The sequence below is a fragment of the Fusarium graminearum genome, chromosome 1 (assembly GCF_000240135.3).
Source record: "Fusarium graminearum PH-1 chromosome 1, whole genome shotgun sequence".
Lineage (NCBI taxonomy): Eukaryota > Fungi > Ascomycota > Sordariomycetes > Hypocreales > Nectriaceae > Fusarium > Fusarium graminearum.
This window is the reverse complement of record NC_026474.1, coordinates 6,216,585-6,242,805: the sequence shown is the minus strand read 5'-3', so window position 1 is coordinate 6,242,805 and position 26,221 is coordinate 6,216,585. Positions and strand designations below refer to the sequence as shown.

The window sequence follows — 26,221 nt, the reverse complement described above, 5'->3', positions numbered from 1 at the left end:
TCGACTATCCGTATATGTGTCTACCTCTACTACGTACACAAAACAACGGCACTGAAACGACGGAGCGGGCCCAAAGATTCCCGAAGAGCTAACTCCACATGGGCCAACAATCCACCGACAATCCGTGGCCCAAGCACGAGCGGAGGGTTCAATTGGTAATCAATAATTGTCTAGGGAGTAATGCTACAGTACTCTAGGTATTTTGTATAGGGACTCTGTACTTATCGGTGCTCTCGTCTGGTGATATCTAACTCGACGGTTGTGTTATTCAGAACTGTCGTTTCCTCGCCCGACGAGCCGACGACAATTGTCATGATCTTCCCGAAAGCGAATTTTCGGACCACGGATAGTTAGGTTCATCATCAGAAGCAACAACCTAGTCCCGTCGGGGAGATAGAACCTAACTAGCCTCCGAACCACGAAGCAAAATCCGCAAATCGTTCCTATTCTTTTTGCATGCTGAATAAGTTTGTTGTTACACGGTAGTCAAAACTCCGCAGTCCAATGCAGGTACAGTACAACTCCGCAAACTAGTGGTGCATCCACATCTAAACCTCATGGAACATCAACTACCAATGCGGACTGCGCCACGCAAGAATCAGATCATGCTACATGTTGCATCCAATTGTGCTGCAATTCCCTGAAGCACAATGCTGTTCTCTTCACTCAGCCAAACTCAGCCAGTACATCTTGCTTCTGGTGGCCGCCACGGCAGACCAAGTCCTCCAAAAACCCTCCGTTCTGCTGTCTCCATATCGGGGGCTGCATTGTCAGCTGAGGTACCTTCAAGGTCCACCCATCTGCCGTCAGCCCTATGTCGAATGCCACTGCTGTCAAACTTGTACCCCTTGACATACTTGCAGTATTGTCGAAGGTCCCTCTGAAACGTTGTTCCGCCGCTCCAACCCAACACTGCGCAGCCAACTGTTTTCCACGGACTGATGATGATGTCGACTCGTCGATGTGGTGCATCCTCTTTGCTCGGGTCTTTCCAGACTACCAGTGCCTTGTCGAGTGTGTCGAAGCCCGAGCTGCTAGAGGTCTGCCCCTTCCACGATACAGGACGCTGTCCTCGCTCACTGTTGTGGGCTGACAGTACAAGCGTATGCGTGACCAGATGAGCCTGTTCGAGGATCACAACGATCTTTGATATTACGTGGAGTGTCTTGCTCTCGTCTCGATGACTCAAGACAACGTCAACATCGCCCGATTTCTGCTTCCCTCGTCTGTGACCCCCGACAATGACCATTTCGAATCCCGGGTCAATTATGCGTGCATGCTTCAGGATGGCAGCGCCGATAGAGGCAACTTCATCTCGAGGAATGCCCGACAGGAACTCATCATAATATTTCACACCAATCTGCTGTGAGCGACTAAGAGTGTTCCATCCATGCTCGACCAGATCGACCAGATCTCGCCATCCTATGACTCGTCAGTGCAGATCAAGATTTGTGAACATCCTCGGAATCTCACCTTTTTGGTAAAACTCGCGAGCAGTAGCCGCTCCCACTCCCCATATGTCGTAAAAGATCTTGAGAACAGAGATTCTGGGGTCTGCGTTAGCTTCGCGTACTTCCGCCGACTCTCCTGTCTCCTTCCAGCGATGCCAGAGTTCCGCGATTCTATCACCGCACCCTGGCAGCCGCGCGACTTCTGGAAGAAATATTCAGCTACTCGTAATATAGATGGCCATGCATGTCTTTACCTTGAGAGTTCTTTAGTGGGTATGGATATGCTGCTACTGAAGCAATCGATGTAGAGTAAGCCCTCACGCCGACGTCATCCTCTCCAAGTTGGCGAATCGTTCTTATTTCTGTCAAAAGCTTGACAAAGGCTTTATTTGGTGGGTTCTTGTACGTAGGTCGCTCGCAGGAATATGCCGTTCTTAGAAATTCTGGCATCGTGGGTAAGACTATGTCGTGTTCCGAAGTTGTTTGGCGAAGCAAGCTCGGCGCGTTTTGCGACAACGTCGTCGAGCCATCGTGGCGCCGTTTATGACGGGTTTGCGGCGAGGTGCTTGTTGGTTTGTCTTTCTGCTCAGCAAGAGCACGTTCTAATATGCCGCTTGCTGGAGAAGTAGAACCAGCTGACAACATGTGTTCAGATTCGGATCCGAGTACAGGCACAGGCACGGGTGTTGCCTCGCGCGCTGATACTTTACTGACTTGACAAACCAGGTACTGTTCTATGGGCAGCATGTTCTCCTTCTCCCACGAATCCAGGAGCCATTCCAGCTTGACAACCTTGACAGTGTCATGCCCTCCTGTAGTATTTCCTGTTACTCTCCTCCGCTTAGGGTCGGAACCATTGCTAGGGTCTTTCGTCACAGCCGTACTTGAGGGCCTATCTCTCCGAGTCTGCGCTTGTGACAACGGCACGAAATTGAGTTTTGCTCTTCTCAGTTCAAACTCAGCGCGCATAGGCTGTGAAATCTTGCCAATCACGATCTCGGCTTCACCAATGTCATACGTCAATGTTGGAATCCGTTCTTCGAGTTGGTGAAGTTCTTCAGGCTTTAGTTTGGTGGACAATAAGAATATTCGTGGCAGATTAGTGAGACTCATTGCAGCAGCTCACAAGTCAGCGATACAGGGTATATAGCTGGGGCTCTTTCAACTATTCGCAATAGCAGGGAACTGTAGCTGTTGGCTTGGGTGACATAATTGTATGGGCCGCTGAATAATCCAACGGATAGAGTGTGCAAGAACGGTTTGTCGAAGTAATCGAGTATTTGTTTTCTTGACCTACTGAAGGAAGTGGTGCAACCTAGGCAAGGAATGACGACGTAGGTACTGATTTCGTCTTTGATATTCCCAGACTAAAAGAAGACGCCGTCTCATGGATATTGAAGACTGGCATATTCAAGTGTTGCCGTTTTGGGAAAGTGCGCTAAAGTTATGGCTTTAGTGTATCCTTGGGGTTCCCTGAATCACTCACTGTTCGTTCAGTAGCCGCAACGGGCCTAAAGTATTTACTTATCTTCACCAGATAACTTAGTACCTCAACTTTGAATAATGCAGGAGGAACAAATAATTTCCAAATTAATTACAACTGAATACATATCCTCTATTTCGACTTAGATTCCTGATATAGGCACATAACCACTGCACAAACCCATTGTGTTTGCCTCGAGTCCCCCGATTTCTTCAACTCCAAAGGACATGCAGATCTAGCGGCGGAGCCGCCGGCCACTCAAGCTCCGGCCAGTCCATGCAACGCTAGAGAGCATCAACCGCAAACCTACTTCGCTCTTCCATCCTTTTAACATTCTCATTCTCCTCCTGACGTCTAACAAACTCTTTCTTTACAACCCACACATTGTATTTTTACTTTGCTGCCCCCTATACTGTTTAAAAAAACACCAATCCAATAGCCACTCGCTGCTTACACACATCGACGACTCGAACCCTTCGCCAGCCATGGATCTCGACATTGAAATGGACGATGCCGTCGAAACGGGCCAGGACCTGCCCGTTGTTGATCTCGGTCGCGATGATATTCTCGTAAGGCATAAATCGAAACCACCGTACTGCGACCCCGAATTGACCTCCTTTTCAGCAGCACGATGAGCTTGAAGAGCCCGGCGAGGTGGCCGAGGACGAGCCTGCAACAGACGACTCCAAGACTCTCGTTCCAACCAAAATTCACATCAAGGGTGTCGATTCTCTACACACATCTGACATCAAGGCTTACGTCAAGTCTCACTTCGGCGACGTGGACAGAGTTGAATGGATCGACGATTCTTCTGCCAACCTTCTCTTCCCATCCGAACCCACAGCACGCGATGCCATTGTTGCACTGAGCTCTGTCCCAGTAGCAGACGCTACAGCACTAGCTATAGGCGAAACACTACCCGCAAAGCCTTTCGACGCAAAGCCAGAAATCTCTCTTCAAGTGCGATTTGCTGTCTCGAGTGACAGGAAAGAGCAGGGCGCTGCCCTAAGGAGTCGCTACTACCTCCTTCACCCTGAGCACGACCCCGAAGAACGACGACGGAAGAACCAGGAGAACCGGTCGAGATACAGGGAACGTGATGGAGGATACCGTGGAGACGGTGGCCGACGACGACGCGCTTCAGACGACGACATCGAGACCTTCGAAGCTAGCATGTACGACGATGCGCCACGCCCCGCACGAAGACGTGACTCCGACATAGAGGAAAGACCACGTTCGTATACCCGTCAGAACGAGGGCAAGGAACTCTTTGTTGGTCGCAAGAAACAGCGCGACCGATCTGCGTCTCCTAGGCGCGATCGCGACGGCGACGACTTGATGGACAGAAGAGCAAGCTCATCCGGAAACAGAGTGAAGGCTCGCGACCTTAGGGATCGCATATCAACTGGAAACAAATCCAAGGAATTATTCCCTACCAAGAAGTCTATCAAGCAGTTTGGCGGAGGAAATCTGGATACCCTAGAGCAGGCGATAGGATCAGCCCGCCTGAAGGATGAGGATCGGCCCAAGATCGTGTCTGCACCTGGCGCACGAGGAGATGGTAGCTCGTTCAACATCCGCGGCATGGCGAACCAGCAAGGAAACGGAGAAGGGTTTGCGATCAAAGGTGCAGCGGGTGCCAATGCGCGTGAATTGTTCCCTACTAAATTGGGTGGAAACAACGCTGGCAAGGAATTGTTTGGTGGTGGAAGAACGAAGCAGCGCCAGAAGGCTGAGGATCTATTCTCTTGAATTCAAACATGATATCGAGCGTAGGTTATACTACAGAAACGCACAGACTGGACCAATCACTTAGTTGCAATGAGTTTGGGTGCGTGGTGCACATATGGTTTTAGAGCGATACCACAGCGCAGCAAATACACATTATAGGAAGGCAGGGATGGCCCAAGTTGAACATTTCGGCTTGTCAACAGTAGTAAGATCGAATTCTTTACATTGCGAGCCTACCACCACTTCTCTAGCATGACTCTCTTCTTATCAATTCCACCATCTCTTGTCAGACCATCCACAATCTCATCTGTCATCCCAGCTGGTCCACATACATACACGACAGACTCCTTCTCCTGCCCAGCAATTGCTTCTTTCACATCCTGAACAGTGAACCTCCTTTTCGAGACGTTGAACCTGCTCTCATCCTCATTCTTCCCATGTTCGCTAGTTTCGAACACTTCCAGATCACCACTGATTTTGTTCTCTTCAAACCACGTTTTGATCCTCTCCAGGAAGAGAACACCCGTCAATCCCTGCGCAGGCACCTTACTAGAATATAGGACCCTGACATCAAGTTTGTAGCCCTCCTCTGCTATGCAACCCATCATGCTGGCAAAGGGATTGATGCCTACACCTCCCGCTATGAACATCACGCGGCGTATCTCTTCAACAGCTACCTCAGCTGGGGGAAAGACAAAACTGCCCCCTACACGTACCTGGAGTCTAGATCCTAGAATCTCAGACGGTGGCTGCCAAAGCCATGCCGCAGGAGGGTTACCTGGGGACTCTTGAACTGCTAATTCGAAGTAGGGAGAATCAGGTTTCATCGCGGCTTTGGGCGAAGAAGTAATGGTAAAGCCGCCTGGTTTCGGGTTATTAGGGACATATGTATCTAGCCACTGACCAGCTGAGAACTATGCAATATTTAGCACTGTAATTATTGTGAATTCTGGACGAGTTTGACACAACACTGGATACGTACCTTGACTGGTCCCGATTCAAGTTGCAGGCGAAACAACCGAATTCGCTCATTGACCTGGTCTATACGACTCAATCTTACATCTAGAAGGCTCTAATAGCAATAAGATTAGTGGAGATCGGAGTTCAGCGATACAAAGAAATGTACCTCATCTCGTGGTTCTTGAGCTGTCCTTTCTAGATGGCCGGTTCGTTGGGCTGACATTGTTCTGATGGGTAGTTTTATGGGCCTGATGACGACAAATTCTGGTCTTTGACACAGAAAGGAGACACAATTTCTCAATGACCTGGGTCTCGTAAACATAGCACGGCTGGCTACTGGCAGTTACGGAGTATATTCTGTCAAAGACGAAGTCGCAACAGCAGCTTGTCATAGTGGGGTTGACAAGTCGCGGATAGACTGAGTGCACCATTGAGCTGAGTCAGGTAACCATTGTAAAGACATTGAATTTATAACAATAACATCCAAGAGTCGTTATACGCTTGAAATGAGTATAGTGTTGAAAGAATTTTTGTTGCAAGCCATGCTTAAACATCCGTTTTGGGATTCTATCTTCTTCAAGTCCACCCCTATAGTCCACAATCGCGAGTTACATTACTATCTCTAAGGCATAACCTGCCCTATCTGACTCATACATTTGTCAAGCAAGCACATCTAAGACTCTGTCCAGTTGACTTGATCCATAACCTGTCCAGCAGTTGGGTGTGTGTATCCAATTCTCAGACGCAGACGCAGAGGCTGAAACAATTGTTAGTATATATCATACATGCAGAACAAAAGGATTACTTACCCCCTTGCAGCCGGATACTCGCATCATCTGAGAAGCTTCCGCTCCAGGTCCGAGGTCTGATGAAGAGATGCTCAGCAGCTGGAGCTTTTGAGACTTGGGAACGGCAGCTTGCAAAGACACGTTGGACAATGTTGCGGAACTAGACGTGTTGATAAACTTGGCAGTGGCCTGGATCATGCCCTCAGCGTTGCGCTGAATCTGGTACGTCACATTAAGATCGTTGGAATTGTAGCAAGGGATACCGGCAGGTGCTTGTGGCGTTTGAGGCTGAGGCGCTGATGAGACGGGTGACATAAGGTCGAGGTTTGATGAAGGAGGAGCGGGAGAAGCCGTGGAAGATCCAGGACCAGATCCAAACAGATCCATAATGTTTGACATGTTGGACCCAGGGGGCGGCGAGGATGCGGATGGTGGCGGGGAAGAGGCGCCGCCCAAGATGTCAGCGAGAAGGTCAGTGTTGGTTGTCGAGGGCGCCATCGGCGTAGCAGCAGGTGCGTCCATAATGTCAAGGAGATCTTGTTCTGTCGGCTTGATGACTCTTGACTTCCTGTTGGAGGCCTTCTTTTTCGTGGGCGCAGATCCAAGCACACGGGACTCTTCCTTAATTTGGGGGATGGGCATCTTCTCAAGCACACCACGTCGAACCTGGTCGAAGCTGAAGAGGTTACCGTATTCGACTACTCGCTGCTGAATCTCAATATCAAGACTGGTCTGGTGGTACTGTAGGATTCGTCGAATCTTCTCAATCTGAGCCGGGTCATTGAAGCGGGTTGTCAGCTTCATCAGTGCTGTTACAATGTACTCCGTGGAAACCTGGGTGGCATATGCACTGTTGAGAATGAGGGAGAAGAGGTCGACAACCTCGTGCTCCTTAACTTCCTGCACGAGCTCTTCCTCCTCGTACTGCCCGCCCTTGAGCAGAGCATCAGCATACTCACCAATACACCAAGCGCCTGCTTGTGTAAGACTCTCTTGGGTAATGTCCTTCTTGAGATTAATGTATAGTTTTTGCACGGCGTAAGTCTGCAATTCGGGAGTAGTAGCGACCAGTCGGACAAACGATGAAAGAATCTGCTCTTTAACGTAGTTACCCGCCAGTGACATGACACGAAGCATTGTATCAAAGTGCCATCGCTTGTTGGGCGCATACTTATCAGCAGCAATGCCAATCTGGCTGGTCATTGTTGGCTTGAACTCGTTATCTGCAACCTCCAAGAAGGCCAAAAGCTCACGGATCAAAACTCGGACGTTGCCTTCGTTGATCAGTGTGAAACTCAGGTCCAGAGCTCGGCGTCGAATACTGATATCGGGGTCTCGTAAACATTCCAAGATGGTGTTTCGATGCCTCTGAACAGCATTGGGCTCAATGGCGACAACCTTGATCAAAGTGTTGAGAGCAACATATCGAATGTTGTTGTCGCGGTTGGTGAGGAACTTGCCCAGAATATTGACACCAAGGACTCTCAAGCCAGAATCGGCCTCAATATCGAGAATCGTGCGCACGGCTTCGTACAGAATTGAGTTACCAACGTTCTTGGATGATTCGGTGTTTGTGGCAACCTGTGCCAAAATATCGTTGATCTGCTCACTAGTCTCGGCGTCACCCACAGCCAGAACCCTCAGCAGGTGTAAAATCTTAACCTGCAAGAAAGGGTCGGTAATGCCAGTAACATCATGTTCGGGTGCATAGCCGGAAGTTGCGAGTCCTTTCAAAGTCCTGACAAGTCCCGGGACGAACGATCGGAACTTTTCGACGATTCCTTCTTCTCCACCCTCCTCCTCATCTGCCTCGCAAAGGCTTGTCACCAAGGTAAGACCGCACAGAAGAACGCCATGGTTTCGGTCGGACAGGAGCTGTGTTGCCTTTTCGATAAAATGTTCTTGTAGATCCGGAACCTTGCGACATATGCGCATGGCGCAGAGGGCCGCCTTTCGTCGAATATAGGGGTTGGCGGTAGCGACAAGGGTTTCGATTTCGGGGAAGAGGTCTCGGGACATCTCAACCGAGGCGATGTTTCCTAGTGTGCAAAGCGCAAGACCGACAACGTATTGGTTAGAATGTCCAAGATCACTAGACTTGAGTAAGCACCCAGCTATTTCGAGGGACGGCAGAAGACGCATACTTTTTGAGCGAGTTGGTTACCAGTGTAAGAACTTCTTGGTTCTCATCCAACAACAAACTTGTAGCCAAGTGTCCCAGACGTTTATCGGCGAATCGAGGGGAGGCCAGGAGCTTCAAGCATTCGATCTGACCAAAATGGGTTCGCTCTCCGAGTGTAAAGAGGTAAAGTAGTTTGGCGACATTGTTACGACTACCACAGCATCAGTACACATAGTTCTCCGACGACGGTTTCGAAACTAACCGAATGTTAGGATCGTGGCTCTCCTCTCGAAAGCTGGCGCGGATTGCAGCGCTCTCCTTCTGAATGACAGCACGCTCATCGGCAATCGTCTTGGCGGCACGCACGTTCCGAATAAATTGCTTAACTATGCAGAGAAAATGTAAAGGTAAGCCTCTGGAGCACAATATGGTGGAAAAGAGATCGTCGGCGCCGTACGGGAACTCATCTTGGGAGGACAGACCCAGCTGTTGGGCCGTCTTGTCGATGCTTATCCAGGGGTTATGAGGGAGGCGTGGGAGTTTCGTCGAAGCTCGATCAGCTCTAGTACAGAGCAATGAAAGAGGTAGTAGATCGCTTTATGTACAGCTCGAGGCTCAGGGGTGGATTGGGGGAGTTTGGCAGGAGCCTATCCAGGCAGTTGTATAAAGAGAAACTAAGTTGCGCCGTCACAGGTCAGTCTTGGTGACGGTGTGCTGTTCTGTATCTGTAGTGCTTGCTTGCTGGTTGCGTTGCGGCGGACACCTTTCAGACGTGGGGCACAGACTCCACGCCCGCCGAATTGGAACTCCTTGGCAGTACGTACTTGACCTGTGTTAGTCATCATCCATGGCTTATATCTCGTGTCGTATATCAAGAATATTGTTGTTTTCAAGAGAAAACACGATACTTATTGAAATTATAACTTATATATAGTCATAACAATGATCTATCTATTCATGCACGCATAAAATGTTAACTATAGGAATACACACACAGAGTATCTCGTACAACATTCAAGCTCTCTCCCCCCACATTCTGTCTCTCTTCTCTCTACTGCCCTCGTTTTACATCAAGACGACTCAGAGGATGTGCCTCAGTGTTCAGCACCCACTCATCAAGGCTAATCACATCAAACTCGCTGAAAATAAGATAAAAGTACTTGAGAGTCTCGGCCAACCAAAAACTCTCCATGCTGTCCATCTTGGTGGGCTCCGCTTTCGTAACATCGTCGATTGCCGAAGCTGCGATCTCGGTTCTTGTCACCTTCTCAATTGTTTCAAACATGGTCCATGCCTTCTCCATCCACTGCGCGTCGCCAGTGGTTCGATACATGACGAAGATGGACTCGATAGCCTCTGGTCTCAAGATATATCGAGGGTCGCTCACATCAATCATGCCCTGTGGTAGATTATGCTTTTTCACGACATCCTGGACGGTAGGTCTCTTCCACTCAGGTCCCCTCATCGGGGGAGCCTTGAAGTCAGGCGCATGCTGCTCTTCAATGGCCTTCAGCCATCGCTCTTCGCTCCAGGTGCAATCGCCTGTCTCCTTGACATCGACGCTGCCGCATGAGATGAAATTGAACACCTCAGGTCCAAGGCCAGTCTTGGTGGCCTGATAAGCCCAGATGCAGCCATCTGTAAGTTGAGTGGCAATCTCTAGGTCAGCCGGGCGGTTGAATATCTTGCTAGCCATTGCCATCATGCCACCAGCGAAGCAGGTTAGATGCTGACCTCGAGCTACAGAGGTATACTTGGGCTGTTCTCCTGGCAAATCCGTTACCTGGTAGTCGCCAGAAATGATGATGGGCTTGTCCGAGGGTGTCATTGCTCTCTTGAAAAGGTGCTTGATGGCGACAGGAATGAAATTCTCGTACAGCTTTCGAGGCTGCTCAAGTTGACCACCAAGAAGAAGATACCACTTGGGGAGGTATTCGTACAATGAATCAGACATACCACCAAGGGTGAATTCCGAGCCAGCGTGGAATGCTGGTGTGTAGGCATCAACGACTATCGGCCACATGCCAGGAAGACGAGTGTTAAGTTGCGTAGACTCAAACTGGTCTCCGAGCCTCTTGACGGCGTCGTAGTACTTCATGTTACCAGTGATTTGAGATAGTTTGGTAAGTTCCAGACTCATAGAGCCCAACTCAGAGACAAGAGTCTCTCGTGAGGCAGATTGGGACTGGCCGTAAGCGGCTCTAGTATTTGTTAGCAAGTAAATAATAATTATAAGCTCACAAAAACTTACTTCTTCCACTCCAATCGAGTAACTGGTATATGGTTGGGTGTGTCAAATGCCACCATGAGGAGATCTCCAAGCTCGATGGCCTTCTTGAGCAGAATAGGATACGCTCTTCCGCTCAATTCATATGCTGACAAGAAACCGCCTAGATAACGAATAGTTGTCTCGAAAATGTTGATAGTGGTCATGGGACTTCTGGTGAAATCAATGCCATCGGCAGCGGCGACAGCTTTGGTGAACTCTTCCTTCATGTCCATAATCCAGAGCGTGTCAAGAGCGTCGACCAGTGTTGCAGCCCAACCACCAAAAGGGTCCTTGGACTTGCCAGTCAACGGGGTCACTTCGTCATGCATCCATGCGTAATTGGAATAACCGCTCCAGCTGTGTTCGAAACTCTTCTTGACGGCAGCAAGACGTGCCAATCGCGTTTCCTTTGCCGCAGCGCTCTCAACCGGCGCATTGGCTTGAATCTTGGGTACCTTGACATCTCCTTTAATCTCAGGCAACACAGCCAGTTTCTCTTGAGGAATTGGATACTTGGGTAGTCTTCGCGTCCAAGCACTGGCGCCTGTTCCAGCAAGGGGATCATCCTTGCCGAACAAGGCGAAAGTTGAGTCCGTACTTGACCAGTACCAAAAGCCAAAGATCCAGATGAGGACGACACCAATCCAGAGACGGCCTCGCCGTAAGGGACCCGCCATTGTGTAGCGTAGACTGGTGATGGGCGACACGAGGTCACGGTGTTGAATACGGTAATGGACAAGCCGATACTTCACATTTCAGGCCCAGGACGGGGGAAAAAAACTGATTGAAGTTCAAGAGGTTGATGTGCTGCTTGCTTTGTTGGGTTTCGGCCTCCAGAAAAGTCGGCGATGTGTCTCGACTCAAGGGGGACCAGGCCTCATGGAACTCGGACACTACCTAAGCTACTGTAGACAGGTCGTGAAAGGCGGTTGAACCTGAGTAACGGTGCTTCAGATTACACAGATACGTCCCCTTGTCTTGGAAAAAGGGAAAGAAATTTGAAGGTAGATTGGGATGATGAGGGGTGATTGCATTTCATACCCTCGACTAGACTGACCAGTGCAACTAAATTAATGACTGTCTCGTATAGCCTGTGGCTGAGGGTTGTCGGCTCTGTCCAGTTGGGAATGGGACATTGGAAGGATGGAAATTGCGGCGGGCGGCCAACTAACACGTGAAGGAATGAATGCGCCGTACCCATACCGCAACATGGATGACAGGGTCCAGTCGCCCTTGCTTGGCATTCCTCTGTGACGATGATGACTATTATATGCCTTATTATCTTCTGGGTAGTACCAGCATGAGCTTGACAAGTTATCATGGCCAATTAGATGTTTGGCCAAGTCTTCTTGTTCTTGGTTACTCGAAAACAGGCAGGCACTCTTCTCTCCATGGTCACATTTGTTGACACAAGATGCTCCTGGACCCTAGAGGATACCCGCAGATCCTGCCTAGGAGGTCCGTCCCTTTTGAACCCATAATTAGGTAGCTCGACAATGGATCAGAGGCAAGCTGGCATAACCTAGGTGGCCAGGTTGCCATCTCTGACGGGTCCAGCTAAACATCCAATCTACCTAGTCCCAGGCGTCGGAGCTGTGTTCCATTCATAGTCGGAGCCACTAAAACTCGACCTTTCCCAGGGTCGACTCCCTTCCATTGTAAACCGACTAACGTTGAATACCCCTGAATTTACATGACCCTTGGGATGACCATTTGCAGCTCTAGGAAAGTAAACAGAACGCATGCTGGTTGCAAATACTACCTATCCTAGCATCGTCTTCGATATGTACCTTATCTTACGCTCTCTATATCGATCAACAGCCTCCGTTCCTCGATGAGGCGTACGCCAGCCTAGGTGGGCTGTAGGGCTGATTACAGGCAGCCTCGTAGGCTGCTCCTTACATGGCACCCTCGCTCAACCTTCGCGCGAAATTGGTTGAAACGGTACATTACTTTGACCGCCTACTCATTGCCCCTCACCAAAATCGCGTGGTTACGCCTACAAATCAATCATAGAGACAGTCAAGAATTAAGCTATTTCACCAATAGAAACACCTGGATCAAATGGAAAATTTCTCAGTTGCTAGAAGCCATGCAGGTAGAGATTCATGGCGTAATAACCGTGCACATCTAGTACCGCGGAAAGCTAGCCACTACATTTCATAACTTTCAGCCCAAAAGTCCAAGATGCCCTTCGTATCGCTTGCAGTTTTGCCCACTAAGTAAACAAGATCCAACCCACTCCTCGTTATGCCATACATATTCGTCGCTCATCGACTGGCGAGAGCATAAGGACGGCAAAGCCGAGGAATCGGTCGGCGAGGTATCCGAATATTAATCTCTTATTTTTGCATCATAAGCTGGACGAACTCGTTGTCTATACACATGGTTAGCAACAGTACACAAGTGACGTTTTCCTTGTCCAGTCCGTAAGCAACTCACAGTCGATTCGGCCATCACCGTCCTGGTCAGCCTCCCGGATCATCTCATCAACCTCGTCATCGGTGAGCTTCTCGCCGATGGAGGTCATGACATGTCGGAGTTCAGCAGCGGAAATGAAGCCGTTGTTGTCACGGTCGAAGACCTTGAAAGCCTCGCGGATCTCCTCCTCGGAGTCGGTGTCCTTCATCTTGCGCGCCATCATGGTAAGGAACTCTTTTCTCCAATGTTAGCGTTGCCACTCTACGGCCAGCTTAAGAAATGACGCACCAGGGAAGTCGATGGTGCCGTTGTTGTCAGCGTCGACCTCGTTGATCATGTCCTGAAGCTCAGACTCGGAGGGGTTCTGGCCGAGAGAGCGCATGACGGTTCCGAGCTCCTTGGTGGTGATTTGACCTGTGGTGAATTTTTAGCCCATGTTTTATCGAACACGCTGAACCCGAAAATGCGAATGCGATTGCGTGTAGTCATTCAACACTTTGTTGGGATGAATTTGACTATCGCATTCGGCCAACGAGGGTATGTCGCGAAAGGGGCAGCATCGCTCACCATCGCCATCCTTGTCCTGCACAGCGAAATTAGCAACGACTTCAACTAAGTCGAGGAAGGTTGGCTTACAAACAGGGAGAACGCCTCCTTGAACTCGGAGACTTGCTCTTCAGTAAGTGAGTCGGCCTAGATTAACAAACTCGTCAGTCCAAGATCCCGAAACAAGGCATCGCCAACCATCAGATACGATAAAAGCCCCTCTCGCAGCTGGCCGCGGGGTCAATGCTCCTGGGCGATAGCGCCATGCAAAGGGAGCAGGGCGGTAAAGTAAGAGATTATAGTTTCGAGGCTGAACCAAGTAGCAAGAGTGGGCAACTTACCATGTTTGCTGTGTATGGTATTTGAAGTAGATAGTAAAAAGGTGGATGTCGATCGCAAGAGAAGGAAGAAGATGACTTGGATAAGTTCTGAGGTCGCGGGGTCTTGAGCCAAGAATGTCGGACCTTTTCGTTTGGTTGGAGCTTTCGTGGGGAGAGCCAGAGGTCAGGGGGAAATCGGTACCTTAGGCAGGAAATGACATTGACAAAGGGGAATAATGCACTGTGTTTTCTATGCTCGGGGGGCTTGTGATTCAACGATTAGTGGCTGAAGCTTACCGTAGGGGGCCTGGCACACTGTGCGGCTCCTTCCCGACGCCGTTTCAGGCGGACACTTCGTCCACTGCAAGCTCCCGTCGTCCTGTTCCACAGATCCAATCCGCTGATGTGAGCCCCAGTGGAGGTACTTGCCGTGAACCTAAAGGGAAAGGGAGGGACTCGTCGACCCCTGCTATGTTGAGTGGACTTTACGCTGCCCAGTGTCGTAATGCTCCCTCCCAGCCGAAGCCAGCTATCAAACCACAACCAGCCCCAACCAGCATCGTATCGCATCATCTCAACTAATCGCGATCCTCTCACTCATGACGACAATACCTTCACCTACCGTCCCATGACGTTCAACCCTGCGACTCTAATTTCTTAACTTTCCATTCTATTGCTTGTCTTGACATAGATTCGATCACTCGCTTGCGTCCGCCATGTGGCGAGACCGCACCAACCTGTACGATACCTATAGCCACTTTACCTCAGCATATTGCAACATTGTGCTGACATAGATTTAAAACAAAGATACATCTCCTACCGGCAGTCTTACGCGCACCATCCCACCCAGCGAAGACCATATGGACCCGGCGCCTCTGCTTCTGGCGCCCTTGCCGACACCTATACCAGTAGCTATCCGAACGAGGACCGTCTTGGCCTTCTATCGGCCGGGGCCTTTGAGGACGATGGCGATGCCGTGATTGAAATGGATGTGCTTCCCCCTAGATGGGCTGCATTTTCCGACGACATTACCGATTTACTCGCCGATATTGCGACAAAGGGCCAGCGCTTGGAGAAGCTACATCAGAAACATGTTCTACCTGGTTTCAATGATGAAGAAGCGAAAAAGGCTGAGGAGGCGCAAATAGAGAATCTTACCCAGGATATCACCAAGGGCTTCCATGCTTGTCACCGTTGCATACAAAAGATCGAGCAGATGGTACGCGACTCCCAACATGCTGGTACTATCACAAGGGCAGAAGAGACCATGGCCAAGAACATTCAGACTTCACTGGCTTCACGGGTCCAAGATGCAAGCGCTAGCTTCAGAAAGAAACAGAGCGCATACTTGAAAAGTCGGTTTCCTCCCAGCTACCAACAGACATGTTCTAACTTTTATTCGCAGAGCTTCGTGGAATGGGCGGTTTTGGCGCTCTAAGTCCCGGCGAGAGATCTAGTACTCCTCAACCAGGCTCATATCTTGACCCATCTCTCCAAGAATCAGACGCCGACCGATCGTTTTCGCAATCCACCCTTCAAGCAACCCAACAGCAGAGGGTACTTCATTCCAATGACACGGCCATTGCTCAACGAGAGCGCGAGATCGAGGACATCGCCCAAGGCATTATCGAACTGTCTGATCTCTTCCGTGATCTCCAGAACATGGTCATTGACCAGGGCACGATGCTCGACCGCATAGACTACAACGTTGAGCGCATGAATACGGACGTCAAGGCTGCCGATAAGGAGTTAGTGGTTGCTTCAGGCTACCAAAGGAGGACGACGAAACGCAAGATTATTCTCCTCCTCATTCTTATCATATTTGGCATGATCATTTTGCTAGTGATCAAACCCAAGAAACACGAGTAGAAGGCGTTTGAGCATGAAAAATCTCGGGAATACCCGCTGTCTCCCTATAGCTTTCTAATCCGAGCATGGAGATAGCCTCTATTATAAACATGTACCAATACAATGTAAGGCAGGTCATCAAGGGACATGCTGGTGATGTGTTTGGAGTCACGGCTTTTTGTTTATTTTTATACTACATTAGGTAGAGTTTTTTTATTATGGTATTTCGTGGCGTAGATGGTCCGTCACTTGTTTTCGTTTTTATCATAACTCTTCTCGAAAAGCTTTGGAAAGTTCTTCCACAACTTTGGCTTCATTTTCTCCAACTCCAAGGACAACTGTTTCTCGTTGGGAAGAATTGCAGAGCCCCAGGCCTTTTCCACCAACTCCTTGATATTCGTGGGCGACATCTCCCTATCGTCTCTCGCCCTTGCTCTTGTCCTTCCTGGCAGGTGTGCCACTGCGAGCCGCTTGATGATAGCACTTCGCACAACTTGTTGATCGACGTAGACGCCCTTTTGCCTCAGCAGAGCCAAAAGACGGACGCCACATGCTAAATCGAAGTCTGTAATTCCTCCTGGCTTGACCCTTGCAAGGGAAAGCTGGATCGGCTCTTGTCCCAGAGTCCTGTCAAAGCCCCATCGAATGATGGCACGCTGCAGGCTCATATCAAAAATCTTCTGTATGGGATGTTGCCTATTGGTAAAGGGTAAGTCGGCTGGTATGCAAAAAGTATACTCAGGATCGCCTTTTTTCGAGAGGTTGTCAGACTTGGTAGCAGGTTCTGGTTTGGTCGCAATCTCTTTCGGTTCCTCTTCGGCCATGCCTATCTCAGCTCTCCAAAACTCCTCTTTGAAGTGGCTTATCTTCTTCTTGCCGTCCGGAAAGGAGTGGTACTCGACCCATCCCCCAGTGTCATTGTTTGATATCTTGGGTTTCGACTTGGGTTTGGGCGGCACATCACAGCGATGTACAGGAATCAGACCCCCAGGATCCGGACTGTACAGTTCACATATCTCGTGACTGAGCTTCTCAAGCTCATTGAATCGCCCCAGACGCCCAAGGTTATAGAGCAGGATTTGCCAATACTTGATAGGAATAGCAACCCCATGCCGTGCTACCCGCAGAGATAAATGGATAGCTCTATCAAGCTGGGGGTCCCCTTGGTAGCCATGGAGTTTCTGTTTGCTCAATTTTGGGTGATACCAAATGCCTTCAAACACACGGGCAAGAAATACTTCTGAGTTCGTCTGTTCTATACTGACACTCAGGTTGTCCATCTTGTCAAAAACGCTCCTCACTTTCGCCAGTCCTTGTGTTGACAGGGCAGCCCAGAGATTATTGTTAAGCTCTTCGGAGAGTGTCTTTTTTTTTCTTGGTGCTGGCTTAGCCATCAGAGCCTCGACTTCTTGGAGTAGTCGTTCCCGACTCCAGTCCTGCTGTTTGGCAGAAGCAGCGAGCAGCATCACTCTGGTCTCCGAATTTTCGAATTCATCGGGATGTATATCGCAGTGCAACAGGTCTCTGAGCAGCTCGTCCTCTCCTCTTTGAGCAAATGATATAATAGCATTGCAATAAACTGTTGGGGAAATGTCGATTTCCAGTTCTTGAAACTGTGCCAAGCGATCATTGACCCCTTGAACATCTTGTTCTCTTAGAGCAACTGACTGCAATGATTGTGGTCCAATTGTCCGAAGGCCAAGTTTATGCATGAGATTGATTGCAAACTCGGACGACGTCCAAGAGCTGGCGAACCACCGTGCTGTAAAATTATCGCTGAACAAGCCCTTGTACTGACTTGAGTGGATGTCATTGTCTGCTATATCAGATGCCGCACCATCATCATTGGTAACCGCATCTCGGTTGAGTATTGCTGACTCTTCATTGGTGAGCTGCACTTTGGGAAAGTAGCGGGACAAAAAGTCAAGAAATGGCATAGATTTTTGCGACATGGCATGGTCATTGAACAAAACGAAACGCTTCCTCCAAACGCGAGCTGCATGTGACTGCCCAGAATCGAAGAGAGTTGGGACAACATAGTCGTACAGCTCGCGATAAGGGTTAAAGACGTATATTCTGGTCAATGTGCTCTGAATAACAGGGGAAAGGTCAATAGCAAAGCTTGCCAGGAAGGCACCGAAGCTATTCAAATCTGGACGGAAAGTAGGCATGAGTTTCAAGTGCCAACGAAATGCAGCCTCGCAGTCAGTCTGGACCAGATAGAAATGAACCACTTTCAAGTATAATTCGGGCCATTCGAAATGGTGTGTCTTTTGGAGCTCCTGAGAAACTGTGAAAACCTCCTCCATCCGGTCAACATGTGTCAGTGCTGCCTTCAAGATGCTGTCGCGCAGAAATTCGGCTCGAGGTTCGGTTACAAGATGCACCTCGCCTTCGTTCTGGAGCTGCAAAAAGATGTCCCAAACTCCCCGATCTCCATGTCTGTGACGAACCGTTACGATACGACGCTCCCATGAGGAAATTTTGTCTGAGACTGTATTCTGACTGGACAGGGTTACTTCTTTAGCTCCATTCAGGCGAATTCCCAAAGGAATTGGCGATTTGGTCTTTGATCGTCGTTTTGAACCATCATGTTGTGCTGCTCTTTTCTTGGAGATAGTCGGTTCCGGGTTGTTCTGTCTCTCCGTATTTCCGTCTGCTTTGTAGGAATATATCCACCTCTGGTTGCTGTATAGATTCGTGACTGGGAGGCTTGATTTCGGACATCGGAGTCGATTCTGTGCAATTATACGGATGCATCGAGCATGGGGATATTGTTGAGCTCGGAATATTGTAAGTGGTCGATGCATGGCTGGGTAAATTCGCCAGCTTCGGCTGGAATCGTATCATCGCATCGGTTTGTATCGGAGAAGTTGTGCAGGAAACATCAGGATCACCAAACACTAAGGTTTGAATACAGTTACTGAAGCCAACTCATATCTCCAACCCCCGGACCATTTTTTATTCGGTATCATAAAGTGCTCCATCACTTACAGAGGAGCTGGGGGGTTTGCGCCTGCACGTGCCCGCTAGCCAACAGGAACATCGAGAGCTATGCTGAGTCATCATCGCACCCGGCTCCCAATCAAGATATGGCCTCATTTCTTTACCCGAACTTCGACATTCTCCGTCACCAATTCAATCACCCCACACGAACAACCATCGGAGCCTCCCAGAACTCGCATTACCGACTTCAAGATGTCGTACGTACAATTGACTCTTCAACGATTCTCGCGATGATCCTGGCCGCGAAAACCGATGTCAATGGGCCACTTTCAGCTCCCAGCATCGCGCAGAACATCACATCATACGAGAATCCGTCACTGACGCTCATCCAGTCTCGTCGACGCCAAGAACCCCGTTCCTAACTACCAGCGCTTCTACCAGAACGCTTACAAGAACCATACCCGTCTTTGGAAGATTGTACGACCGGATTGACTATTTAGCTATTACGAACCTCTCACTGACCGACCTAACAGGGCCCTCGCAGCCGCATGCTGATGACCCCCTACCTCATCCTCCTCTGGGGTAGCCTCGGCGGTAAGTTCTGTTTAACAAACTCTCAAATATCAGCACGATTGCGGGCTCAAATACTAATTGACATGAAGCTTCTTTCTACGGCGCTGGCCGCAAGGTCCTCGGCTACAACTCTTACTTCGGAAACTAGATACGCGGGCTGCCTAGCTTATTATAAAGCTCGACAAAGATGGAAGGCTAGTGTGATCAGTATTGAGTGAATAGAAGGAGATGCATCCAATCTGATATCCTCGCGGAATTGTCCTTTGATTTGTATACACAGAAACGAGACAAACTCCCAGTCGAACCGTGCCTTCTATTCACACGTCATTGCCATTAAACCTGGACTCCTAAACTTGAGAATACATGAAGAACCCAGAATATTGCATGCATCAAAAAATGACGTCTAGTGCTCTGCACCGACTTGCAACTCTCCATCTGTGGATAGATACATCAACTCCTACCTCCAAAACAGACCTACATTAGTAGCCCGTAGCGCCAGGCGCCTTTTCGTCCTTTCGCAGGCTCACCAACAGCTCTCGGAAGCGTTCCTTGCCCGAGCCAGAGGCACCTCCCTTGGCTCCCTTGCCGCTCACATCCACCAACTTGGCGATTCGGTCCCAGCTGGTGCCACCGGAAACGGTGTCCTCTCGGCTCTCGAGGAACTCGTCGGCTTCCTTTCGTGTTTGGGCAATACCCTTCTCCTTCTTGTTGTTGTAGTTGTCATAGAAGTCATCGATGTTCTGCTGAGCCTCCTTGATTGTCTCTTCTCGCTGGGCAGCGAATTGTTCGGCGCGCTTGGCAATCTTGTTGTCTCGGCTTTCGCGCCATTCCTTGATAACCTCGGGTTCCTGTTCCTCCTCAAAGGAGGCGGCCTGGTATCCTGAGTTGTAGCTTACGGAAGGTCCTCCAGTAATGGCAGTTCCAGCAGAAACTCCAGTGCCCTGTATCTCATGAGCTTCTCCATCCAGCATATGATAGGATACTATTTGACTTACAGCTTCAGGTTGAGTCAGATCAGGAAATTGAGACTCGAAAGTAGATTGCTCATTGCCACCAGCACCACCAAGAAGGTCATCGTCGGCATCAGCGAAAGCAGCGGCGTCATTGTTGGTTGTGAACTGCTCGGCATCGTCTCCAAGGAGAGCCTTTTCACGAGCGAGAAAATCGTCAGTCGATGGTTCAGCGGTCGGGTCCTTGATATCAGTTTGCGCTAAATTACACGTCAGCGTTCGTCCCGCGCATGAGTATTGATGATGCACATACCCCCGGAATCGAAGTCCTCGAGCGAAGGGAATCGGTCGGCCATCTTGAATGTGTATAAATTTAGGTATTAATCGCTTAGTCGAGGGTATGCGCCACTTTGTAGGGGGTATCGGATGATAATGGTCGAAAGTAAAAGTGTTCTTTTTCGAAGTGATAATCGTCAGTGAATGCTGTTGCTATGGTCCTCCTATTCAGTTACTGCCAAGTAGGCCATCCTAGCTGATGAGGTGGATTGTGCCGGGCGGTGAGTGGCCTTTAACCCAACGTAGCTTGCTGGAGCGGGTCTACATTATGAATCAAAGCATTACAGTCATGCGTCTACAAGCTATTTCCACTTTATCGGATGTTTATGCTGCTTTGCTAGCTCTCAATCTATAAACTCTCCTTGTTCTACAACGAAAACATTTCGTTTCATCGCACATTCTCGTTGCTCATCAGTCTGGTTATCACGGTATACATCTGCAGACACAGCTGGTCATAACGAGGTATCTGCTTTGTTTATCTGCATATAAGCGCTGGTTAGCAAAAGTTTCGAATATTGTTCCTGCAAGTAGCTGTAGTAGACGTCTCCAGAGTGATACTACAACAACGGCTACAAACAACGCTTAGATAATACTCGCGTTATCTCATCCAATTCTGAGCCTGGCATTCGATTTTCTTAGTTGTCGTCCGTTGATTATATGAGCCGACGGAGAGGCCTCTGCTACCAAGATGGCTTACAACGATGACTCCGTACTGGCGCGACTTTCATCGCTCAATGAAAGCCATGACAGCATCGCTACTGCTGCGCAATGGATCATGTTCCATAGGTACGCGTCTTTCATTTTCTGGTTTGCATCAATGATTGACAATAGGTCACAGGCGTCATGCAGAGCGAACTGTACAACTCTGGCTGCAACGTCTTAAAGATTCATCCAGCACAAAGCGATTGAGCTTGATTTACCTCGCAAATGGTATGTTTGTATCCTCATTGTAAGAAACATGGCTAATTCATATAACAGAGGTGGCTCAGCAGTCCAAAATTCGGCATAAGGATGACTTTATCATTGCTTTTGCGCCTGTGATTGCCGAGGCGGCTTCCGTTGCATATAAGGGAGCACCTGCGGAGCTTCAGGCAAAGCTGAAGCGCGTGATTGATGTCTGGAGAGATCGATCAATCTTTGAAGCGCCCATTCAGGCTGCCATCGATGCTCGTATCGGGGGTAAGTACAAAATGACATGAACTTGATGTTCAAATGACGGCGGCTTATCATATGATTAGAACTTGACAAGGCTCGTGGCATGGCCAAACCTGGGTTTTCCGGCTCTGCGTTTGCTAGCGGCGGTGCTGCTGCTTCTGCCGGTGCCGCTATACCATCCGAGTTTGCTCCTCTTGTGTCTGCTCATCAAAGTGTCACCAAATTGAGCCCTCCTCTCAAGGCCACAGTGGCATCCGCGAGTCAGGAATACGAAAAACAGACCGACCCATCGACACCTGTGCCCTCTGCTCCTGTCTATGCTGCCCGCCTGAATGGTCTCCTCAAAACGCTGGCCAACGCCGAGAATGCAGTTGCTGAGTGCGTCAAGGCCAGGGAGGGCCTTGTTTCTGGTCTTGAGACGCTACTAAACGCCAATCGCGCCGCATTGGAACAAGAGAAGTCTGATCATGCTCAGCTAGTATCCCGCAAGGCCGAGATTGAAGAGAAGAAGCAACAGGTTGAGATTGGTATCATGCGAGCGCTAGGTCCAGCAGATAGCAACGGGAACCCAGGAGACGCAGAGTCTTTGATTGCCCCTGCTGAGCCAGACAGACCAGAAATGGAGGCGCTCACCCCTCCGGCTTTTGACCCTTTTGATGCGCCTACTCCTGAGGCGTTGACACCCGAGGGTGAACCTGCTGTTGCTCCTGCTCCCGCTACCGAAGAAGAGACTGCGTCTTACCAGTCACTGCCGATTTCGATCAACGGTTCCAACAAACGTCGTCGCATCGATACTGAGGAGTTTCCTGATCTAGGGGGAGACGATGGTATCGATGCTGATGTTGCTCAGATGCTCAAAGAGGAATCCCAGTCATGATTGGGGTGTCTGTCTTGTTTGACAGACTCGGGGTTTGAAAGGAGCTCTCCTGGAATGGTAGATAATAGAGGAACGAACCTCCCAAGAGAGTCTCGTGGGCAGAATGTATAACAGATAGCTAGGACTACCAGTGATTGGGTACCTACATGTACGTGTAAGAAAGGACTGGCAACAGGGTCGTGGCCACTAATCAAGACCGATTTTTATGGCTGCTTTTAAGATGTTATTATCCTTATACTTGACAATTAATAATTTTATTGACTGGTGTATCTCTACAAATCTCGACTAAATATCTCAAGTAACGTATAGGAAAAAGCACTACATCCAGTTAGAGCGAATGCGCATGCTCGGGCAGTTCAAGTCCAATTAATTGGGTGCTGTATCTGCAACAGGTACTGTAGCTCTAACCGAGAGGTCTAGGCTCTGAGCGCACCATAAGTCCACAACCCACCTGCTCGCGACGAGTCCCCACCTAATATTTTTTGAACGTTGGATGTCCGAGCCTTATTAGCACCCGTCGCAATTCGGAAGCTGAGAAATGCCGCTACGGCGATGACGGCATTACAAACTATCTCAACTCCGTTCCCTTCTTACTATTCATAATATCAGAGTGCCTGTCAGCTTCACCAACGTCTCTAGGCACGCAGTTCAACATTCCCTCTGTCCCTCCGCTCGACAGTGCCGCCACTGAACATGCTACGCTGAGTCGACGTCTAATCAATTCCCTACCGTCATCATGGTCTCGGGAGTAGCACGCCGTGTGCTGCTCCCACGTCTCGCCGAGTCCTCGCAAGTGTCTCTGGCTGCATCGCGAAGTCAATTGGGGCCTTCATTATACAAGCCCGAAGCTTCACCTCTTCAGGCAAGGCTTTTCCACGCTTCCAGCCCTCGCCAACCCGCCCTGCCTCCGTTCTCAATCGCTGCCTTCCAAACACCAGCAAACAAGAATATATCCCATACCCGACGTCCCCTGGCACAAATTCGATCTTCTACATGTGGTCCGTTTTCGCACGCCCTGCGGCAATTTTCAACAGCCCCTCGTTTACTCCAGGAAATCCAGACCAAGGTCGAAGAAGGCGCCAAGAAGCCTGTCGAGCTTGAGACCAATCGAAATATTGAGGATGAGCAAAAGCAAGAATTCACCAAGAGCGAAAAGGCTGCCAAAGCTGCTCAAGTCAACCTAGCTGCTAAACTCTCAAAGGAGGGAAAGCAGGCTGGAAAAGCTGGTTCAGCCGAAATTGTACGCCTCATCAAAATTGCCCGTCCAGAAATCCGCTGGCTCGGTATTGCTTTTGTCTTCCTGGTTGTTTCCTCTAGTGTCACCATGTTAATCCCTTTCTCCGTTGGTCGAATCTTGGATCTTGCTACCAAAGGTGAATCTGAGGATGTCCGTCTGTTTGGCTTAACTATGAACCAGTTCTTCTTTGGCTTGGGTACTGTCTTGACTATTGGAGCTATGGCCAACTTTGGCCGAGTCGTCCTTCTCCGCATCGTCGGCGAACGTGTCGTTGCCAGACTCCGATCCCAGCTTTACCGACGTACATATGTTCAAGATGCCGAATTCTTCGATGCGAACCGTGTGGGTGATCTTATCTCACGCCTCAGCTCTGATACTGTTATCGTTGGCAAGTCTGTGACGCAAAATCTCAGCGATGGTCTTCGAGCCCTCTTCAGCGGTGGTGCTGGTTTTGCCATCATGGTCTGGACAAGCCCTCAGTTGACTGGTTTATTGCTACTTATGTTCCCACCAATTGCTGTTGGAGCCTTCATCTATGGTCGAGCTATTCGAAACATCAGCAGGTCAATCCAAAGGAACTTGGGTACTCTAACTAAGATTGCCGAGGAACGACTTGGCAACGTCAAGACCAGTCAAGCGTTCGTAGGCGAGGTGCAAGAAATTGGCCGCTACAACAACCAGATCCGAAAGATCTTTGCTCTTGGTAAAAAGGAATCGCTTATCGCTGCTACCTTCTTTGCTTCAACTGGCTGGGCCGGCAACATGACGATCCTTGCTATGCTTGTTGTTGGAGGTGGTTTCGTGCGCAGCGGGGCCATGTCGCTTGGAGATCTAACGTCGTTCATGATGTACACTGCTTTTGCAGGTTCAAGTCTATTCGGTCTTTCGGGTTTCTACTCGGAACTCATGAAGGGAGTTGGTGCTGCAAGCCGACTTTTCGAACTTCAGGATCGCAAACCTGGAATCCCGCAAACGGTCGGTGTTCAAGTAAAATCTGCACAAGGTCCTATCAGATTCTCAGATGTCACTTTTGCCTATCCTACTCGACCAGCCGTCAAAATCTTTAACGGGCTGGATTTCGAAATCCCTTCAGGCAGCAACGTATGTGTTGTTGGTCCATCAGGAGGTGGTAAGTCAACAGTGGCTTCTCTGCTACTGAGATTCTACAACCCTGTGTCGGGCTCTATCACCATCAACGGACAGGACATCTCTGGTATGAATGTCAAGTCATTGCGAAGGCGAATTGGCATGGTTTCGCAGGAACCTGTCCTTTTCTCTGGAAGCATTGCCGAAAACATTGCCTACGGAAGGCCTCAAGCGAGTCGTTTCGATATCATTTCCGCTGCTCGACAAGCAAACTGCAACTTTATCAGCGATCTACCTGATGGTTTAGAGACCCAGGTCGGTGCCCGCGGCTCTCAACTTTCCGGTGGTCAGAAGCAGCGAATCGCTATTGCGCGAGCTCTGCTTAAGGACCCTGATATTCTGATTCTTGATGAAGCCACATCGGCGCTAGATGCCGAGTCAGAGACTCTTGTCAACGAAGCTCTGGCTGGTCTTTTGCGTGGCCGTAACACTACCATCTCGATTGCTCACCGTCTCTCCACTATCAAGCGATCCGACCAGATCATCGTTCTCAACAACGAGGGTAAGGTTGCCGAAATCGGCAGCTACAGGCAACTCGCTGCCGACAAGGAGAGCGCGTTCAGCAAGCTCATGGAGTGGCAGATGAGCGGTGGTGAGGTTTCCAAGGAAAGCGGATCGACTGCTTCACGGGCACACATTACCGAGGCCGAGGAGATTGAGGATGACCTGGAGAGAGGTGAAGAGGAGGAGGAGCAATTCGACGAGCATGACCAAGAGAACAGGGACCCCAAGAGCGAGGAGAAGAGACCCTGAAGCATCTTGGGTGATATAGAGCAGAAGAGCATTCCCGTCAAGACGTAATATGGTGGGGGTTACGGGTTGAAGAAAGATTAGACGAATCATGTACATTATATATCCTGGTATCTATGTCCGAGTCTCTATGGCGGATGATTGGAACGCCAGCTGCAGCAAAGAGAACTCCACTCGACATTTATCCTACTTTCATTGGCGTCGTTGGTTTGGTTATTTGATCTCCAAAAAATGGAAGAGCATAGTTTAGGCAATGGGGATCGACAGCCATGTATAGAAAGCAGAATCTCAGTATCTTGACCAAAACCCATG

At 49.5% G+C, this 26,221-nt stretch overlaps 12 protein-coding genes across 12 annotated transcripts; 5 read left to right on the top strand and 7 right to left on the bottom strand.

Annotated features, from left to right (window-relative positions):
* Positions 1-676: 676 nt before the first annotated feature.
* On the bottom strand, positions 677-2,564 carry FGSG_01896 (uncharacterized protein; the record flags this gene model as incomplete). Its single annotated transcript, XM_011319443.1, has 3 exons — positions 677-1,422; positions 1,474-1,653; positions 1,706-2,564. The coding sequence occupies 3 exons, from the start codon at positions 2,562-2,564 to the stop codon at positions 677-679; spliced, it is 1,785 nt and encodes a 594-aa protein (XP_011317745.1).
* A 720-nt stretch (positions 2,565-3,284) lies between these two features.
* Positions 3,285-4,791, top strand: FGSG_01895 (uncharacterized protein). The gene is made up of 2 exons (XM_011319442.1): positions 3,285-3,503; positions 3,559-4,791. Exons 1-2 carry the CDS (start codon positions 3,420-3,422, stop codon positions 4,684-4,686), a joined length of 1,212 nt encoding a protein of 403 aa, XP_011317744.1. The 5' UTR covers positions 3,285-3,419; the 3' UTR covers positions 4,687-4,791.
* Positions 4,792-4,898: 107 nt separating this feature from the next.
* Positions 4,899-5,848, bottom strand: FGSG_01894 (uncharacterized protein; the record flags this gene model as incomplete). The annotated part of the gene is made up of 3 exons (XM_011319441.1): positions 4,899-5,579; positions 5,648-5,737; positions 5,792-5,848. 3 exons carry the CDS (start codon positions 5,846-5,848, stop codon positions 4,899-4,901), a joined length of 828 nt encoding a protein of 275 aa, XP_011317743.1.
* A 450-nt stretch (positions 5,849-6,298) lies between these two features.
* On the bottom strand, positions 6,299-9,211 carry FGSG_01893 (AP-1 complex subunit gamma-1; the record flags this gene model as incomplete). The annotated part of the gene is made up of 5 exons (XM_011319440.1): positions 8,993-9,211; positions 8,798-8,921; positions 8,558-8,746; positions 6,435-8,505; positions 6,299-6,382 (listed from the first exon to the last, which is right to left on the bottom strand). The coding sequence occupies exons 1-5, from the start codon at positions 9,000-9,002 to the stop codon at positions 6,299-6,301; spliced, it is 2,478 nt and encodes an 825-aa protein (XP_011317742.1). The 5' UTR covers positions 9,003-9,211.
* A 375-nt stretch (positions 9,212-9,586) lies between these two features.
* FGSG_01892 (uncharacterized protein) lies at positions 9,587-11,481 on the bottom strand (the record flags this gene model as incomplete). Its single annotated transcript, XM_011319439.1, has 2 exons — positions 9,587-10,736; positions 10,787-11,481. The coding sequence occupies 2 exons, from the start codon at positions 11,479-11,481 to the stop codon at positions 9,587-9,589; spliced, it is 1,845 nt and encodes a 614-aa protein (XP_011317741.1).
* A 1,383-nt stretch (positions 11,482-12,864) lies between these two features.
* FGSG_01891 (uncharacterized protein) lies at positions 12,865-14,209 on the bottom strand. The gene is made up of 6 exons (XM_011319438.1): positions 14,113-14,209; positions 13,862-13,918; positions 13,793-13,808; positions 13,514-13,639; positions 13,247-13,459; positions 12,865-13,181 (listed from the first exon to the last, which is right to left on the bottom strand). The coding sequence occupies exons 1-6, from the start codon at positions 14,113-14,115 to the stop codon at positions 13,147-13,149; spliced, it is 450 nt and encodes a 149-aa protein (XP_011317740.1). The 5' UTR covers positions 14,116-14,209; the 3' UTR covers positions 12,865-13,146.
* A 598-nt stretch (positions 14,210-14,807) lies between these two features.
* Positions 14,808-15,960, top strand: FGSG_01890 (uncharacterized protein; the record flags this gene model as incomplete). Its single annotated transcript, XM_011319437.1, has 3 exons — positions 14,808-14,830; positions 14,899-15,446; positions 15,497-15,960. The coding sequence occupies 3 exons, from the start codon at positions 14,808-14,810 to the stop codon at positions 15,958-15,960; spliced, it is 1,035 nt and encodes a 344-aa protein (XP_011317739.1).
* Positions 15,961-16,184: 224 nt separating this feature from the next.
* Positions 16,185-18,749, bottom strand: FGSG_01889 (uncharacterized protein; the record flags this gene model as incomplete). The annotated part of the gene is made up of 1 exon (XM_011319436.1): positions 16,185-18,749. The coding sequence occupies one exon, from the start codon at positions 18,747-18,749 to the stop codon at positions 16,185-16,187; it is 2,565 nt and encodes an 854-aa protein (XP_011317738.1).
* Positions 18,750-19,075: 326 nt separating this feature from the next.
* Positions 19,076-19,796, top strand: FGSG_01888 (uncharacterized protein). The gene is made up of 4 exons (XM_011319435.1): positions 19,076-19,142; positions 19,278-19,362; positions 19,419-19,479; positions 19,548-19,796. The coding sequence occupies exons 1-4, from the start codon at positions 19,138-19,140 to the stop codon at positions 19,604-19,606; spliced, it is 210 nt and encodes a 69-aa protein (XP_011317737.1). The 5' UTR covers positions 19,076-19,137; the 3' UTR covers positions 19,607-19,796.
* A 141-nt stretch (positions 19,797-19,937) lies between these two features.
* Positions 19,938-20,764, bottom strand: FGSG_01887 (uncharacterized protein; the record flags this gene model as incomplete). The annotated part of the gene is made up of 3 exons (XM_011319434.1): positions 19,938-20,399; positions 20,454-20,668; positions 20,722-20,764. The coding sequence occupies 3 exons, from the start codon at positions 20,762-20,764 to the stop codon at positions 19,938-19,940; spliced, it is 720 nt and encodes a 239-aa protein (XP_011317736.1).
* Positions 20,765-21,432: 668 nt separating this feature from the next.
* FGSG_01886 (uncharacterized protein) lies at positions 21,433-22,776 on the top strand (the record flags this gene model as incomplete). Its single annotated transcript, XM_011319433.1, has 4 exons — positions 21,433-21,530; positions 21,583-21,674; positions 21,723-21,923; positions 21,983-22,776. 4 exons carry the CDS (start codon positions 21,433-21,435, stop codon positions 22,774-22,776), a joined length of 1,185 nt encoding a protein of 394 aa, XP_011317735.1.
* A 616-nt stretch (positions 22,777-23,392) lies between these two features.
* On the top strand, positions 23,393-25,912 carry FGSG_01885 (uncharacterized protein; the record flags this gene model as incomplete). Its single annotated transcript, XM_011319432.1, has 1 exon — positions 23,393-25,912. Exon 1 carries the CDS (start codon positions 23,513-23,515, stop codon positions 25,910-25,912), a length of 2,400 nt encoding a protein of 799 aa, XP_011317734.1. The 5' UTR covers positions 23,393-23,512.
* Between the last annotated feature and the right edge of the window lie 309 nt (positions 25,913-26,221).